The sequence below is a fragment of the Nothobranchius furzeri genome, chromosome 10, assembly GCF_043380555.1.
Source record: "Nothobranchius furzeri strain GRZ-AD chromosome 10, NfurGRZ-RIMD1, whole genome shotgun sequence".
In the NCBI taxonomy this organism is placed as follows: domain Eukaryota; kingdom Metazoa; phylum Chordata; class Actinopteri; order Cyprinodontiformes; family Nothobranchiidae; genus Nothobranchius; species Nothobranchius furzeri.
In genome coordinates, this window is record NC_091750.1 from 36,372,089 (window position 1) to 36,390,252 (window position 18,164).

Below are 18,164 nucleotides of genomic sequence, written 5' to 3' on the forward strand. Positions count from 1 at the left end.
GTGTGTGAGGAGCAGGAGATTGTGTGTGGCAGCGACGGAACCACCTACATGAACATGTGTCAGTTCAGAGAGGCAGCGTTCTCCAAACTGGACCTCCACACCAGGGGGAGGGGCCCCTGTAGAACAGGTGAGAACAGCTGGCAGGTAACAGTCACCTGGGTTCAAATCAGAACCACAACACCTGGATCAGGTACCCTAGAACCCAAAGGTCTCCTTTAATATAGACTCTGGCTCATCCCTTGAGTTAGGAGCCAGTTCCTCTCTGAATTTTTCAGAGGTCAAAGATCAAACAGTTCTCTGAAAATGTTCTGGTACCAGAGGTGGAATTGGGTCAACAATCACGATTTCTGGGTCTGGATCAGAACACTTAAACTGTCTCTCACCTGTCTGTCCCTCACCCGTCTGTCCCTCACCTGTCTGTCCCTCACCCTTCTGTCCCTCACCCGTCTGTTTCTCACCCATCTGTTTCTCATCCATCTGTTACTCACCTGCCTGTCTCTCACCTGTCTGTCCCTCACCTGTCTGTCCCTCACCCATCTGTTTCTCACCCATCTGTTACTCACCTGTCTGTCTCTCACCTTTCTGTCTCTCACCTGTCTGTCCCTCACCCGTCTGTCCCTCACCCATCTGTTTTTCTCCCATCTGTTACTCACCTGTCTGTCCCTCACCTGTCTGTCCCTCACCCATCTGTTTCTCACCCTTCTGTTACTCACCTGCCTGTCTCTCACCTGTCTGTCCCTCACCCATCTGTTTCTCACCCATCTGTTACTCACCTGTCTGTCTCTCACCTGTCTGTCTCTCACCTGTCTGTCCCTCACCCGTCTGTCCCTCACCCATCTGTTTTTCTCCCATCTGTTACTCACCTGCCTGTCTCTCACCTGTCTGTCCCTCACCCGTCTGTCCCTCACCCATCTGTTTCTCACCCATCTGTTACTCACCTGCCTGTCTCTCACCTGTCTGTCCCTCACCTGTCTGTCCCTCACCCATCTGTTTCTCACCCATCTGTTTCTCACCTGCCTGTCCCTCACCCGTCTGTCCCTCACCCATCTGTTTCTCACCCATCTGTTACTCACCTGCCTGTCCCTCACCTGTCTGTCCCTCACCCATCTGTTTCTCACCCTTCTGTTACTCACCTGCCTGTCTCTCACCCGTCTGTCCCTCACCCATCTGTTTCTCACCCTTCTGTTACTCACCTGCCTGTCTCTCACCTGTCTGTCCCTCACCCATCTGTCCCTCACCCATCTGTCTCTCACCCATCTGTTACTCACCTGCCTGTCTCTCACCTGTCTGTCCCTCACCTGTCTGTCCCTCACCTGCCTGTCTCTCACCTGTCTGTCTCTCACCTGTCTGTCCCTCACCTGTCTGTCCCTCACCCATCTGTTTCTCACCCTTCTGTTACTCACCTGCCTGTCTCTCACCTGTCTGTCCCTCACCCGTCTGTCCCTCACCCATCTGTCTCTCACCCATCTGTTACTCACCTGCCTGTCTCTCACCTGTCTGTCCCTCACCCATCTGATTCTCACCTACCTGTCTCTCACCTGCCTGTCTCTCACCTGTCTGTCCCTCACCTGTCTGTCCCTCACCTGCCTGTCTCTCACCTGTCTGTCCCTCACCTGTCTGTCCCTCACCCATCTGTCCCTCACCTGCCTGTCTCTCACCTGTCTGTCTCTCACCTGTCTGTCTCTCACCTGTCTGTCCCTCACCCGTCTGTCCCTCACCCATCTGTTTTTCTCCCATCTGTTACTCACCTGCCTGTCTCTCACCTGTCTGTCCCTCACCCATCTGTTTCTCACCCATCTGTTACTCACCTGTCTGTCTCTCACCTGTCTGTCTCTCACCTGTCTGTCCCTCACCCGTCTGTCCCTCACCCATCTGTTTTTCTCCCATCTGTTACTCACCTGCCTGTCTCTCACCTGTCTGTCCCTCACCCGTCTGTCCCTCACCCATCTGTTTCTCACCCATCTGTTACTCACCTGCCTGTCTCTCACCTGTCTGTCCCTCACCTGTCTGTCCCTCACCCATCTGTTTCTCACCCATCTGTTTCTCACCTGCCTGTCCCTCACCCGTCTGTCCCTCACCCATCTGTTTCTCACCCATCTGTTACTCACCTGCCTGTCCCTCACCTGTCTGTCCCTCACCCATCTGTTTCTCACCCTTCTGTTACTCACCTGCCTGTCTCTCACCCGTCTGTCCCTCACCCATCTGTTTCTCACCCTTCTGTTACTCACCTGCCTGTCTCTCACCTGTCTGTCCCTCACCCATCTGTCCCTCACCCATCTGTCTCTCACCCATCTGTTACTCACCTGCCTGTCTCTCACCTGTCTGTCCCTCACCTGTCTGTCCCTCACCTGCCTGTCTCTCACCTGTCTGTCTCTCACCTGTCTGTCCCTCACCTGTCTGTCCCTCACCCATCTGTTTCTCACCCTTCTGTTACTCACCTGCCTGTCTCTCACCTGTCTGTCCCTCACCCGTCTGTCCCTCACCCATCTGTCTCTCACCCATCTGTTACTCACCTGCCTGTCTCTCACCTGTCTGTCCCTCACCCATCTGATTCTCACCTACCTGTCTCTCACCTGCCTGTCTCTCACCTGTCTGTCCCTCACCTGTCTGTCCCTCACCTGCCTGTCTCTCACCTGTCTGTCCCTCACCTGTCTGTCCCTCACCCATCTGTCCCTCACCTGCCTGTCTCTCACCTGTCTGTCTCTCACCTGTCTGTCTCTCACCTGTCTGTCCCTCACCCGTCTGTCCCTCACCCATCTGTTTTTCTCCCATCTGTTACTCACCTGCCTGTCTCTCACCTGTCTGTCCCTCACCCATCTGTTTCTCACCCATCTGTTACTCACCTGTCTGTCTCTCACCTGTCTGTCTCTCACCTGTCTGTCCCTCACCCGTCTGTCCCTCACCCATCTGTTTTTCTCCCATCTGTTACTCACCTGCCTGTCTCTCACCTGTCTGTCCCTCACCCGTCTGTCCCTCACCCATCTGTTTCTCACCCATCTGTTACTCACCTGCCTGTCTCTCACCTGTCTGTCCCTCACCTGTCTGTCCCTCACCCATCTGTTTCTCACCCATCTGTTTCTCACCTGCCTGTCCCTCACCCGTCTGTCCCTCACCCATCTGTTTCTCACCCATCTGTTACTCACCTGCCTGTCCCTCACCTGTCTGTCCCTCACCCATCTGTTTCTCACCCTTCTGTTACTCACCTGCCTGTCTCTCACCCGTCTGTCCCTCACCCATCTGTCCCTCACCCATCTGTCTCTCACCCATCTGTTACTCACCTGCCTGTCTCTCACCTGTCTGTCCCTCACCTGTCTGTCCCTCACCTGCCTGTCTCTCACCTGTCTGTCTCTCACCTGTCTGTCCCTCACCTGTCTGTCCCTCACCCATCTGTTTCTCACCCTTCTGTTACTCACCTGCCTGTCTCTCACCTGTCTGTCCCTCACCCGTCTGTCCCTCACCCATCTGTCTCTCACCCATCTGTTACTCACCTGCCTGTCTCTCACCTGTCTGTCCCTCACCCATCTGATTCTCACCTACCTGTCTCTCACCTGCCTGTCTCTCACCTGTCTGTCCCTCACCTGTCTGTCCCTCACCTGCCTGTCTCTCACCTGTCTGTCCCTCACCTGTCTGTCCCTCACCCATCTGTCCCTCACCTTCCTGTCTCTCACCTGTCTGTCCCTTACCCGTCTGTTTCTCACTCGTCTGTTCCTCACCTACCTCTCTCTCACCTGTCTGTCTCTAACCTGCCTGACTCTCACCTGCCTGTCTCTCACCTGTCTGTCTCCACCTGCCAGCCCCTGTCATCAAAGTCCCCCCTCAGAGCCAGGTGAACGGACCTGGCAGCAGTCTGGTGTTTCTCTGTGAGGTCTTTGCTTTTCCAATGGCTCTGGTCGAGTGGAGGAAGGAGGGACGAGAAGATGTCCTACCTGGAGACGACCCACACATCTCCATCCAGGTCAGTCAGTGGTGTCCAATCCTGGCCGTCCGCGGGCTCACCGTCCTGAGTGTTTAGAGGTTTCTCTTCTCCTACACACCTGATATTAATCAGTGGCTGATTAGCAGCCGTTGAAGCAGGGAAACATCTACAACCCGCTGGAAGACACCGCTGAGGTACAAGTACCACTCGTTAAAGCAACAGTACAACCGCTTCACTCCTCTTGCCTTTTCAAAGACAATGAGTGTTTCTCAATGTCAAGGCGCCTGGCCAACGTTGCAACTTCTGAGCAACTAACCAACCATAGCTAACTGCTTTGGATATAAAAAACGTTTTAGAAATCTGTCCGGTAGCTACACTTAGCTCACTTACATTTAAATTTGAAATTTGCCCCCGAAGAATCTACCGGCTCCTAATCCTCTGTATTTCTGAAAATACTGCGCTGTGTTCTGGGAACGTTTTGACCAAGGCCAGGCTACAAGGCACCTCCTGAGTATCCTTGCTCAGCTAGCTACACGGCTAACCAATGGAAAACAGACTCAGCAGAACATGGACACTTTAACGTGCCTTGGCGGTTCCTGATGACGTCATCTCCTAGGCAATCGGGGCGGGACCAAGGCATCAAGGCGAGGTTCCTTGGCATTGAGAAACACCCAATAACTGTCTGATAACCTGTCTCACAGTCAAGGGGCGGTCCTATGAAATTTGAGCTCTCCAGCTGGCTGCAGATTGAGAGGGCGGAGCTTAGTGACTCTGGAACCTATCACTGCATAGCTCGTAACAACATGGGATCTGTCTCTGCGTCCGCTGTACTGGGAATTCTGGGAGCAGGTGAGACAGAAAGCAGAGAACCAGATGGTCAAGGGTCTATTTAAAATAAAATTCACTTCTTCTAACCTGTCCCCATCTGTGTAACAGAGGAGCTGTCGTCCTACCTGGCCACCAGTGTGTCTGAGATGAACCAGCTCATGGACAACTACGATCTGGATTTCTACTGACCTATATTTGATCTCACTTCCTGTGTCCGGCAGCCATCAGATACATTTACACTGGCGAGGGGGAGGACGGAGGAGGGGGCTCACGCTTGCCCTCAAGGGACACGTGCAGCGGGATATATGTTCGATTCCTGGAATAAGTGGAATGTCATCTGTCTCTCTCAGCTGTCCATTGAGGACGTCGAAGATGTGTGGATATTTGACCTGATGATCGTCGGATTTCTTCTGATTGGAGTGGGAGGATATCTGGCTTTCTGTAAAACTGGGATGACGGGAGCGATTGGAGGGCGACCCGCATCCATGGACGGCACCGTCCGTGTGGATACCTCACAGACTGGGACGTTGCTCGAGGTGAATCGCAAACTGGACAATGTCTTAGCTGCGTTACCGGTGTTAGCGTGCAAGATTGATAACATCTCGGAGAGGGTCACCGGACGGTGTGGAGATGTTTAATCACCTAATTGGCTTCACTGGAGGACTTGAATGATCAATACAAACTTTAAGGCAGAGAGGAAAAATTATCTCTGCCTGACCCAAACAAAGTTCTGTTATCGAATCTGACGCCATAAGCAGCCTTGAGAAACCAGGATCCCTGCCCCCCCACCCCCACCCCCACCTACCGGGTCTCATGTTGTGAACTGTGACGTTTGTGCTTACATGTCGGGTGTTTTTTTTGCATTGGAGCGCTACACCCTGCTGGTGTAACCCTGTTAATGCCTTTTTTCTCCCTCCCCTGAACTTTCCTCATGTATTCCCTCATTCATCTACAAAGGAGCGCCGTCAGGGCTGCTCCCATGGTCTGCCTGTATCTGTCCTGTCTATATGTGTGTGTGTAACCTTGGCCAGGTTGTACCATGGAGTCAAGTTCCTATGCTCTGATCTGATCTGAGCGCTGGCAATAAAATTCATTCTGATTCTGATTCTGATTCTGATTCTGAAAGGGACAAGAGGCTGTCCTGACATCGTCATCATCAGCTGATCCTCACAAAAGCAGTCCGTTACCATGACAACTGACGTTTTACCTTCAAACGAGGGTCTTTGGCTGTACGGAGAAGCTGGAGACCTCTCGTCAGCTGAAGAGTTTTACTGATGGTGAAAGTAAACTACATTTTCAACACGAGTGTCTTCATCGGGGTTTGGCGCTTGTTGAAACCTCGGTTTTCTTCCGCCACCAACTTCTCCTTCTCCTTAGTCACACAGACCAACGCTTTGCTTCCGTTTTGGTTTTTCCTGAATTTCTAAAACACTTTTCTTGCGACCTTGAACGCGAATTTAAAAAGCTTGGATTCATCCAATCCCAGATTTTTCTGTTAGAATCAAACTGTCCACACAGTCAAACTGTTCAAAACCAAACGATGTGTCCGAGATGCATCCCCAACAGACAGGGATCATAGTTACCATTTATTATAAAAATGATGACCCTGACTAGAGTGGTGTGGTATCTGACCCTCTGCATCAGTCTGCTGGACACAGCCAGACAGAGACACACTGGTGAGTCCAGTAATGTTGGTGCTGTTTTCAGTCCGTCTGCTGGATTTCAGAGTTTGATGACATCATTTTTAATGACCACGTCAACAAATGACGTTTCTTGTTGAGAGAAAAGGGAAGTCCTTCCACTTTTCACGGTTCTGAACTCATCTGGTTGGGTCTCCTGGTTCTCGGTACACTCCTGGTTGCTCTTTAGCAGAAGCCGCATTCTTTTCACGTCTGGTTCTGTTCCGTTCAAGCCCAAATGTTCCTGAACCAGCTCTGCAGACTAAAGGAGCTAAAGATCCACTGAGACCAGCAGCAGAAACCAGATTCTGTCGGGCTGTTTCCTCTCAGAGGAAACTAGAGCAACATGTGGTGGATCCATTACTGTTCACAGCCTTTGGCTCTGGTTCTGGTTCTGGTTCTGGTGGAGGCTGAAACACAGCTGCTGCTCAGAAACATTCAAACTCATCTCAAGAGTTTTCTAAAATATTCAAATGCTCATAAATAAATATAAATGTAGAGATGAACTTAGAAAACCGACTATGGTCAGAATAAACACACACACACACACACACACACACACTGAACTGTGCTGCTGCTGTTGACGTGTTTGCGTGTCAGTGAAGTTTCTGTGAAAATGTGTTTCTTGTTATGAAACAACAAAAGAAGAACCCGTGCTGAGTGCATGCGGAGAGGTGGGGGGTCAACTGACTTACGAACTTTAACACAAATCAGATTTTGGTCAAAACAATAAAGGGGAAAGAATGCAAAAATGTACATTTAGCATCTTTTTTGTGTGTGGGCCTCTACTGCCTCTTTGTTTTTAGCTTCAGGATTTATGTGCCTACAACAAGCTGTTTCAATGGGTCCCCATTTGTGATGTCACAAATAACAGGAACACATGGACGTAATTTTCACTTTAGAAGTGGGGGGACACGGGGGGGGGGGGGGGGGGTCTTTATAGTATGCTGTAATGTGAAACAGGCTTCAACACAAACGGTTGTTTTCCTCTTGGTCCTAGAGCTTAACCAGTGTCAATTTAATACAGCGTAATATTGTTTTTGGATGGTAAAAAGTGCAGGGGTCAAACCTTGACTTTGGAAAAAGTGGGGGGACATGTCCCCCCTGTCCCCCCCAAAAAATTACGTCCATGCAGGAACACCTCTCACATGCAAGAGAGTGCTGCTGCTGAAGGATTCAGGGCAAAGAACCTCATAAACATTCAGCATCACCCCTCCCTGCCCTTAGACATCTTCCCTTAGAGGTTTCTGCTGGAATCAGGAACCCACACTGCCAGAGGAAACGAGAGAGCACTAAACATCAGTCACCATTTTCTAGGTCCAAACGTCTTTTGTTGTTCGTGACTTCAAATGGTGTTTTTCATTTTTGGACTCTTGTACTTTATTTAAAAGATGAAGTGGTTACCTCTGCTTCCAAGGTTCTGTGTTGGGGCTTCTGCTCTTCCTCCTCTATCTGCTTCCTCTTCAGCACATCCTGAGCTCCTTCAAAGGAACCATCTTTATGCAGATGACATCCAACTGTACATCTCCTTTAAGCCCCATGAGATGTCTAAGCTGCAGCTGTTACACACCTGCTTAGACTCTATCAAAACCTGGATGGTGGGAGCTTTCTTCAGCTGAATGAAGATAAGACTGAGAACCTCATCTGTGCCCCAGACAATCTGGTTCCCAAAGTCAGAGACTCTCTTGGTCAGCTTGCTTCTCACACCAAACCTTCTGTCAGGAATCTTGGCGTGACCTTTGACCCAGCTCTCACCCTGGATTCTCATGTCAGTTCTCTTGTTCACTCCTCCTTCTTCCATCTCAGGAACGTTGCTAAGCTGAGTCCCATTCTGAGTGGAACAAGGCCCACTCGGAGTCAATGTCACCCACTGCTCTCGGGACGCGGTCAAGGCTCTGCCGGAGGTGGGAGTTGAAGACCGTCTTAACAGGTTCTTCTGCCAGGCGTTCCCAGCAGACCCTCACTATGCGTTTGGGTCTGCCAGGTCTACGCGGCATCTTCCCCTGCCATCTGATCCAACTCACCACCAGGTGGTGATCAGTTGACAGCTCTGCTCCTCTCTTTACTTGGGTGTCCAAAAAATATGGCCGCAGGTCAGATGATACGACTACAAAGTCTATCATCGACCTAGGCTGCCCTGGTACCAAGTGTACCGATCGGCATCCTTATGTTCCAACATGGTGTTCGTTATGGCCAAACTGCAGCTTGCACAGAAGTCCAATAATGAAACACCACTCCAGTTCAGATCAGGCGGGCCGTTCCTCCCAATCACACCCCTCCAGGTCATGCTGTCATTGTCCACGTGAGCATTGAAGTCCCCCAGAAGGACAATGGAGTCCCCTGATGGAGCACTATCTAGCACTCGTCCCAGGGACTTCAAAAAGGGTGGGTACTCTGATATTTGGTCCATAAGCACAAACAACAGTCAGGACCCGTTCCCCGACCCGAAGGCGCAGGGAAGCTACCCTCTTGTCCCCCGGGGTAAACCCCAACACACAGGCAGAGAGTCTTGGGGCTAACAAAAAGCCAACCCCAGCCCTCCGCCTCTCACCCGGAGCAACTCCAGCAAAGGAGAGTGTCCAACCCCTCTCAAGGACTTGCGTTCCAGAGCCAATGCTATGTGTCAAGGTGAGTCCGACTATATCTAGCCGGTACCGCTCAACCTCTGCCACAAGCTCCTGCTCCTTCCCCGCCAGCGAAGTGACGTTCCATGTCCCAAAAACCAGTTTTCTTGTCCGGGGATCGGACCGCCAAGGCTCCCGCCTCGGTCTGCCACCCGATCCACACTGCACCGGACCCTTCATGTTCCTCCTGCGGGTGGTGGGTCCACAGATGGATGAGCCCATGCATCCGGTCCGGGCTGGGCCCGGCCGGGCCCCATGGGCGAAATCCCGGCCACCAGGCGCTCGCTCACGGGCCCCAAACCCAGGCCTGGCTCCAGGGTGGGACCCCGGTAATACTCCGGGCCGGGTACTCCGACTCTTTGACTTTACCTTCATGTTATTTTTGTTTCTTTTTATTTCCACAACGTATTTATAGCTATACTATGTTAGAATATTATTAAGATGAATAAAAATGATGTTTTAGGCTAAGTTGTTGTCAAATTTTGTCATTGCATCTTTAATGTAAACTTTGCTGGCTAATGTCATGTTGCCTTAATCTACCATGATCTCCTGATGCTGATTGTTTAGTTAATATATTCAATGATCGCTGTCTCTGGTCTAGATGAAAAAGTAAGTAAAAGCTCATTAAAAACAAAAACGATCATAAATCAAATCAATATAGATCATTAGATATTTTTCCCATCAATGTGCGCTCCTATAAAAAAGCGAAATAATTGATGATGACTTCAGTCACTGCGGCTGCACTTGCAGTTCTCCCTCCGCGCCAGCAGGAGGCGCAGCCACCGCCCACAAACACCCACCGTATCATGTTCCGGATCTAGCTTTAGCTTCCAGCTAAACCATAAATAACTTCATATTTTCGAGTTAATGTCTGCTCTTTGTGATGCTGAGAAGTCCACTAACCAGAGCAGTGAGACGCAGCAAAAGCGTAAGATTATTTTTGTTGGGATACATTTCTTCTTGCTCGCTTAGCAGATTTACACGCGAGACCACATTTCAATTACTTAAATATTACAATTGTTTTCGTTTTTAACTGAGTAAGATGTCGTGTGTTTTGAAAATTTTTACTGCAAATTTAATTTTAAACGTGTATTTTAATTCGGCATCGTTCTTAATTGATTATATGCTTTCAATATTTTCTTAGGCTGTTTTAACTCATGCAGTTTTGTACATTTCCTGTTAGGAGGTAATCTATGAGGCCAACTAAAGTCTGTATTGTTTACTTATTTGTTCATATTTTGATTATAATTAGTTAGCTAAAATCACGATCCTGGTTTTGATTAAACAGATTTTAGGTGAAAACGGAGCTGACTGAGTCTCAAGTTAAAACATTTAAGTGAAATCAGGATAAAATTCAGAGGTTTGTTGCTCTGACTGTATTCTAAATGAAGCTTTGTGTGCAGAGCTCATCATGCTGAGACAGGCTCGGAGGACAGACAGGTGAGGGTTGGTTGGGGGGCAACACTTGCATCTTTAGACCCCATCAGCTGTTTCAGAATCAGCTGCTAGGGCTGGGCAATATGGCCTAAAATCAATATCACAATATATTGAGGATTTCACCTCCATAACGATAAATGAGCGATAACTCAGAATCAGAATCAGAAAAGGTTTATTGCCATTGTTAGTGAACAAACGATTCACAAACTAGGAACTTGCTTCGGTACTAACGTGCTACATATGACATGAATAATATAATAAAAAAATAGAATAGAGTAGAATAAAGTAGAATAAAATATAATAACTAGCATAAAACTTTGCTATAAAAAATGGCAGGTAATGGTAATATGGCCGATAACGTAACGTTATGTCAAGTACCGAAGACGAGCATGGTTGTGTGTTTATAAGCTGTTCACAAGTCTAACGGCAGATGGAAAGAAGCTGTTCTTATGGCGAGAGGTTCTGGTCCGGATGGACCGTAACCTCCTGCCCGAGGGATGCGGCTCACGATAACTGCATGTATGTGCAGAAACAAAAGTTGTCCACTAAAGGGGGCTGTCACGCGTATTATTTTGGCTTAAGTTTTTACACGACTCAATGTGGTATCGCTTCTTGAATATCACCAACCAACACACGTTTTCACTTTATTTCAATTTTATTTTTATTTATTTTTATTGACATGGGATAAACGACATCAATAAGAGTCAGAAATTTTGATAACAATACATTTTGTATTTATTGCCCAGCCCTAGTCTGTACGTAACTCCTTTCTCAGGTACTTCCTGTTTACGCTCTTCATATGTCTGCTCCACCTGCAGGTGTTTCCTGCCTTCTGCAGGAGGCAGGGTGCCAAACGTTCAATTACCAGTGAGTCCTGTTCAGAGGACAGCGCCTCCACCTCAGCAGGTATATAAAACAAACTCGCCCTCCTGCTGTCATGGACCCATTTCAGTCTGTTCTCTTCAGGTTTCAGGGTCAGGTGGTTCTGACTGCTCGTTGCGCTGCAGCGATACCACAGAAGAACAGTGGGGAACAGGTGGGCAGAGCCATGCAGGAGGTCCTGGTTCTGATCTAGATTCAGGAGAGCCACGACCGAAACAGGCGAGACGGGATGGGTGAGCTCACATTTTTCTCTGTTTTTCAGAAGGAAAGGAGATAACCTGGAACCAGGCCACACTCAGAGAGACATCCAGGCTTTAGAGTCTAATAAGAGAACCACAAATTTAAACACAAGGGCCCTCATTGATAAAGCTTGCCTGCACACAAAACTGGATGTGAAAATTGTCTTTTTCTACTCAAACTTTGTGGTTTTTAAAGAAAACTTCAGGTAAAAATGTGCTGACGCAGGTGTAAGCAACAACACAGCCATTGAGATGGCAAAATGGTGAATTAAAGCTACATTTTCAGGCTAGTCATTAAAGGGGCATTATGGAAGTGTGACAGCCAAAACATGTATAGAAATAATAAATATCTTCTTCATACATTCTCCTGCAATGCCCTGGTCCTGTAGAATGAGCCCTGGCATTTTTACTGTGATTGCCTGTTTTTCTGTAAAATCACAGAAAAAGAGAGATGCTCGGGTCGAGCAGGCTGCTTCATGCGCGTTCACGCTCAGGCATCGCCCGTAGCGTTTGCTATCCGTAGCTTTAGCAGCAGAGAGAGAGGCAGTGCCACTTTGTCGCTGTTCCTAACGCCTAGTGACAAAGCTAGCTACATTTCTGAGGACCCTTAGCTACTTTCTGTAGAACTTTCTTCTAGATATTTCCTGCTAATTAGCAACAAAATAGCCATTTTCACTCCGAACCGTTCTTTGAACGTTGTTTCAGCTGTCATCAAGGATATAAATGTTACAGATATTGTGAATGTTACTAGAGTGTAGCTCACCTAGTAAGATGTCAGACTCTCGTGCAGAAGTCCTGGGTTCGATTCTGGATGTGAACATAGTTCATTTAGAGTTTATTTTTTACATTAATGGTATATTTTTTACAGTAAGATGCCCAAATTTTTATTTGAGACTCGCCGAACGGCATTGAATTCACAGATAAAAAAGATGTAGGTTCAACTTTCATTTTGGAACAATTTTTCAAGCAAGGGAAGGGAATGATCTGAGCATGCAGGAGGACTGACCCATCATAAACCTTTGTCGGCTGTGCTGAAGAGAAAGGTACAGAACCACATTATTTAATTAATTAGCTGCTTGTTCTCCTGTCCTCTGTCCTCCGGGCCACACACACACACACACACAAGGGACTGTCTCAGCTGTTATTTTCGTTAAGGAGTGTGCACGTACAGCATGCGCGCCTCGTGCACGAGCCTACTATTGAAGCTGCCGTTACGCTTTTGGCCTGAGGGGGCAATCACGAGCATAAAAATTCAAAAGTCCATAAAGTCCATTTAAATCAAAAACCAAAGAAGAAAACATGAAACCAAAGCACAACAAAGTAGAAAAGGTGAAATAAAATGAATCTTCTATTAGAAGCTGTCATCATGGAGTTGCTTTAAGGGGAACCCTGGAAGAAAATGGCTGGTAGACCAGCGCTCTTCTTCAGGCTCACGTTTTAATAAGATCTGTGAAATGTTTAGTTCTGTGAAACAGAACCAAACAGGGTCATGGTTCTGGAGGTTCATCAGGCCCGCTGTGTTTCCAACAGGAACCGGGAGGCTACAGCTCTGACCCATAGAGACAACATCCCCGGGTCATGTGATGCAGCTGAAGGTGTGTGAACGCTGTTCATCAGAAGGTTACTGAGGTCAGGAAGTCTGATTGGTGGACTGGTTTTGTTTTATTGGCTGTTCCAGGTCCTGACCAGCAGGGGGCAGCAGAGCTCAGCGAGGACACCCGAGCAGCTCAGGTAAAGAAGTTCAGCTGTGCCGGCTTAAACAACAAAATAGCATGTTAATAATGTGTTATTAACATCTTTTTAATGTGATATTGTGTTATTAATATGTTATAAATGGTTTTACATGTTATTAAAGTAACGTTAACAGATAATATAATGTTACTAATGCGTTATTTACACGTTACTAACATGTTGGCACCTTTTAACATATTGCTAATGTGTTTTAGCTGCAGAGCGTCGGCTCTCTGAAGGTCACCATCCAGCAGAGCAACGAGAGTCGGGAGTTTGGACAGACCGACAGACCGGCAGACAGACAGCCAGGTGGACTTCACTGTCATGTCTGCGGCCTCACTTGTTGCTCTCTGCAGGTGAGAACTTCACCTGTACAGGTGTCTCTATTGTGTCCCATGTTGTCTCAGCACTGATGGTCATGAGGCAGATGGACACGTGTCGGTGCCACAGCTCCATCTTTACCTTCACAACATGAAGAGGATGGTCACAAAGAACAGTCGGAGATTAGCTGTGACCAGGCGTCCAGGAGGTCATCGGGGGCAGAAAGACACGAGCACAGTTCAACGAAGACGAAGACAAAAAGACCAAAATCTCAACATAAAAAGCAAAGATGAAGGAAAACAGTCAGAAAATGACTAAAACTTGTTACCTGTCCAGGTGTTCATCATGCTTCATGATCAGATGAGTACAGGCCATGGTGTGTGTGTGTGTGTGTGTGTGTGTGTGTGTGTGTGTGTGTGTGTGTGTGTGTGTGTGTGTGTGTGTGTGTGTGTGTGTGTGTGTGTGTGTGTGTGTGTGTGTGTGTGTGTGTGTGTGCGTGTGCGTGTGTGTGTGTGTGTGTGCAGGTGTTTCAAGAGCACATGTCAGGACAAGAACACCTGAGGAAACTACAGGAGATCACAAACGACATCTGTCTGAACACACACACCCTGCTGCAAAGGTATGAACACACACTGTTATACAGGTAGAAACACACACACACACTGTTATACAGGTAGAGACACACACACACACACTGTTATACAGGTAGGTTGGCACTGATAACCGTGATGTCATCCAGTCTAAATTTGTTATTATTTACATGCAGATGGTTCAAAGCTTATCTCACCAATCAAACTGTGTGTCAAAATAACTAGAGATGGACAATATATCGGCATCAATATCGGTATCGGCCGATGTTAGTCATTTTTAACATATCGGTATCGGTTCGATAAATAAAACCGAGCCAATATTAACAACCGATATTTTTTCCATCTGGTCTCCGTTTGTTTGCCGTTTTCAGAGTGCGAGGGGGGGTGAGGTGTAATTGTTTAGTCATGTGAACAGTGGATGAAATCATCTCAGAACTGTAAATGTGTGTGTACATAATAACGTTAATTCAGCTTTAAGGATTTTCATTCTATACAAAATCTGCAGATTTTAGAAGCATTAATGTCAGTATATTGGTATCGGCAAATGTTGGTTATCGGCCACAACGGTGTTCTCGATATCGGTACCGACCCAAAAATTCCTCATCGGCGCATCACTAAAAATAACAGATCTTCTTTTAAAGATCTTGTTATCGGTGTACCGCAGGGCTCGATCTTGGGTCCAGCTCTATTTAGTCTTTACACAAACGACCTACCGTCTGTGTGCCAAGGTTGTGACGTGCCTATGTATGCAGACGATACCGTGATTTTTGTTACCCCCTGTATTGTTTTACCTGTATTGCTTTTAAAATGTTTATACTTGTTATGTGCCTTTGGGCGGGGGGACCACCAACGGAAATGAGCCTTTTGGCATTTACATGAATGCACGCCGTCCCCCTACATCAAATACAAGTTATTCATTTATAGCTTTACTATGTTGGAATGTTGTTAAGAGGGAAAAATAAATGTTTTAAGCTCATTTGTTTTGTAGATTTGCCTTAGCAGCTTTAAAGGACCGGTCCTGGTCCAGAAGAACAACAAGGTTCCTCACGTTTAATAAATGTCTGTGGAGCTCAGGTCCAAAACCCGCAACCTCTGTCAGGTCTGAGTTTAACAATAGAAAAGGAGATTCACCCACCTCTTTAAGACATGATTGTAATCTGATTACATGAAACGGATTAAACTCATCAGGCTTCAGCACAGAACCCTGAGGAACGCCATGACCAAGTCTGGTGGAAGAGGAAGACCCATTAATATAACCTGTCTGCCTGCAGGGGGCGTCGGCCTAATGGGCAACATTGGTGTGATACCTGTCAGGTCCACTTCTCAGATGATGTCATCATCCACCGACGCTCTAAACAGCACAAGGTAAGACAGCAGGTGGTGAGCTGGACGAGCCTTCATGATAATTGTGTGTGTTTGTGTCACAGGTGTGTAAACAGCTGGGTCGGCCATTCTGTCCCGTGTGTAAGCGACACTTCAGGACTCCCAGGAAGTTTGTGGAGCACATGAAGTCAGCAGAACACAAAGAGCAGGTGGGCGGAGCAAAGATTAAACACACACAGACCCTCACTGTCATTGTGGTTGCTTTACGATGTTCACCAGTCTTTCATGAACCCTCCACGCCTTCACGTGTCAGACGTCTCTACCTGCCAGGTGCACTTGGCCGAGGTTCAGGAGGAGGAGCTTATCACCGTGGATGCTGTTGGTTGCTTTGAGGAGGAAGAGCAGCGAGAAGAGGAGGTGGAAGTGGCAGATGAGGAGGAAGAGGAAGAGAATGAAGGAATAGTTTCGGGGTCAGAGGTTAGTTCAGCGTCATCCTGAAGGTCTGAGGATGTTGGTGTTAGCGGACCAACCCGATCTCACCTGTTTGTTTTACAGACCGGAGTGGAAAAGGAACAGGATGAAGAGGAGTACAACCCTCATCAAACCTACGGTAAGCTCATCTGGGATTCTCACCAAACAGTCCAGAACTTGACACGGCAACGCAGGATGCTAAATCAGAGTCAGAGTCTCCATAAACAAGACTGCTCAGACCACTTTTGTTTAATAATGGAGACACCGCGGACTTCTCCCTGCTCTTTTCCTCGCCCACGTGCTTGGAGATACGCTCATGGCTTCACAGACCGCCCACGTGCTCAATTACGTCCTAAGGCAGCGTGGAACGAACGTGGCCAGGCTGGGGCGAGTGCGGCGGAGGGGAGTGAAGCCAATGCTAGTGTGTAAGTGTCTAAAAACACACAAGTCCAGACCCGGTCCTCCTTGTGAATCCGAACACATCTGGATCTACCTGAGGAAACGGCAAACTCCTCCCCCTAACACGCCTCAATCTAAACATGCTAATAGATGCTAGCACAGGGGTCACCCACTCCGGCCCTCAAGAGAAAGGTACAGAACCAAATTATGTAATTAATTAGCTGCGCGTTCTCCTGTCCTCTGGGCCACACACACACACACACACAAGGGACTGTCTCAGCTGTTATTTTCATTAAGGAGTGTGCACGTACAGCATGCGCGCCTCGTGCACGAGCCCACTTTGGAAGCTGCCATTACGCTTTTGGCCTGAGGGGGCAATCACGAGCATAAAAACTCAAAACTCCGGAAAGTCCCTTTAAAGTCTTAAATGAGCTTTTCCAAATTTAAGGCCTTAAAAATCCTTAAAAATGACAAATAATCCTTAAAGACAGTTTCCAAAGGTCTTAAATGACCAAAGACCCAATAAACAAGATTATTTTGTTTCTATAAAGTTTTTGTGAATTTCTAGTTAGTGTTCAGCTTTTTTGTGTACGATGTTGCCGTAAGCGGAACCGTACACATGCAGTTGGTTGTGAAAGGGGGGCTATTTTTAGATGAGCACATTAGCTGGTTAAGCTAGTGGGAGCTTGCGCCATGGGGAAGTGCAAGTTTAATGGTAACTGGATGGCTAATCCCACATTTACGACGTGGTTAGCACCGGTTCCAGGGAATAGCTGGAAATTATAGCTTAAACCTGCAGATACCCTGAAATAGTATGAGGGTCAGCAGCTGAGCGAAGTGGGGACACCAGGATGTTGGGTGTGGGTATGCAACCCTCTGATTCCACACACCAGGATCAGGAGTTCTGGCCCGGACCAGCACTGACCAGAACTTTGCAAACTGTGTTTCTACAGGAAGTGGTTTTGTGGTTCCTGTTTGTGGGTTTGTGTGCCGACTGTGCAACAGGTTCTTCTACAGAGAGGCGGCAGCCCGACACACACACTGCCGCACACACACACACTACCTGAACCTGCAGGTAAAACTCTTCATCTGTTTTCAGGAGATGCTGACATGTTCTTGTGTTACTGCTCAAGCGGAGACCTTCTGATTGAAGGTCCTAACTCTGACCCAGTTTGTTTGTATTCCAGAACCACAGAGCCCAGCAGAAACCACAAGAAGACGAGGCTGAGGACACGTCTACTCCAACCTGATTCCACAATGCACCACTTCCTCCAGGTGATCATTTGGGGATGATGTTGTGCTCTTAGCTAATCTGAGAGCTCTGACTTCCTGCTGGAGCTCCCAGACAGGAAGTCAGCTGTCTCAGACTTTGGCACAATCCCAATACTCGCACTGCAGAGTCAGAAAAGTGCACTTGGAGAAAGTGCGTGGTTCACAAGTGTGCAGAAAATTGCCAAATTGAGACCGGGAGAATTGCTTCATGGACCGCAACGCATGCTGGTCGCTGTGTTTCGTTTTTTATACAAACCTTTATTAACAACTTTCAGACAAACAACCAAACATTTACTTTAAATGAATTTACATTCGTTGCTGCTTTGTCTGAAACATTCAGAGCATCATTTATTCATGCTAAAACGAGTTACTTTCATTAGAAAACACATATTTTCAGAAAAGGCACTTGAGCATTTTCTCCCGCAGCAATGGATTGTGGGTAATACATTTCA

General features: G+C 47.7%; 2 protein-coding genes across 5 annotated transcripts in view; both read left to right on the forward strand.

The window, feature by feature from the left end:
* kazald3 (Kazal-type serine peptidase inhibitor domain 3) overlaps positions 1-4,989 on the forward strand; it is a 5,516-nt gene extending 527 nt beyond the window's left edge. Inside the window, exons 1-4 of the mRNA XM_015960386.3 lie at positions 1-127; positions 3,795-3,955; positions 4,618-4,765; positions 4,853-4,989. The exon at positions 1-127 is cut by the window's left edge and continues 527 nt beyond it. Of these exons, the coding sequence (XP_015815872.3) occupies positions 1-127; positions 3,795-3,955; positions 4,618-4,765; positions 4,853-4,932 (516 nt within the window). The 3' untranslated portion in view covers positions 4,933-4,989. The remainder of the gene's footprint in view (positions 128-3,794; positions 3,956-4,617; positions 4,766-4,852) is intronic.
* Positions 4,990-9,815: 4,826 nt separating this feature from the next.
* Positions 9,816-17,903, forward strand: ciz1b (cdkn1a interacting zinc finger protein 1b). 4 transcript variants are annotated; one of them, XM_015960384.3, is made up of 14 exons: positions 9,816-9,975; positions 10,451-10,487; positions 11,303-11,390; positions 11,451-11,599; positions 13,136-13,200; positions 13,284-13,336; positions 13,552-13,692; positions 14,182-14,276; positions 15,519-15,612; positions 15,675-15,779; positions 15,901-16,047; positions 16,126-16,180; positions 17,394-17,515; positions 17,628-17,903. In XM_015960384.3, the coding sequence occupies exons 1-14, from the start codon at positions 9,915-9,917 to the stop codon at positions 17,688-17,690; spliced, it is 1,275 nt and encodes a 424-aa protein (XP_015815870.3). In that variant the 5' UTR covers positions 9,816-9,914; the 3' UTR covers positions 17,691-17,903. The 4 variants fall into 4 exon arrangements, 3 of the variants coding, with proteins under 3 accessions (XP_015815870.3, XP_015815871.3, XP_054586321.2); XM_015960385.3 differs by having other exon boundaries at positions 11,303-11,351; XR_008558993.2 differs by having other exon boundaries at positions 11,303-11,599; positions 15,884-16,047; positions 17,628-17,672.
* Positions 17,904-18,164: the final 261 nt, after the last annotated feature.

What these genes read in the sequence shown, in the direction of transcription:
- ciz1b (XM_054730346.2), top strand. Translation starts at nt 9,915, where the DNA reads ATGTCTGCTCTTTGTGATGCTGAGAAGTCCACTAACCAGAGCAGTGAG. An exon ending in GTCATGTGATGCAGCTGAAG is followed by an intron (nt 13,201 to 13,283) that starts GTGTGTGAACGC and finishes TGGCTGTTCCAG; the next exon opens with GTCCTGACCAGCAGGGGGCA. An exon ending in GAATAGTTTCGGGGTCAGAG is followed by an intron (nt 16,048 to 16,125) that starts GTTAGTTCAGCG and finishes TTTGTTTTACAG; the next exon opens with ACCGGAGTGGAAAAGGAACA.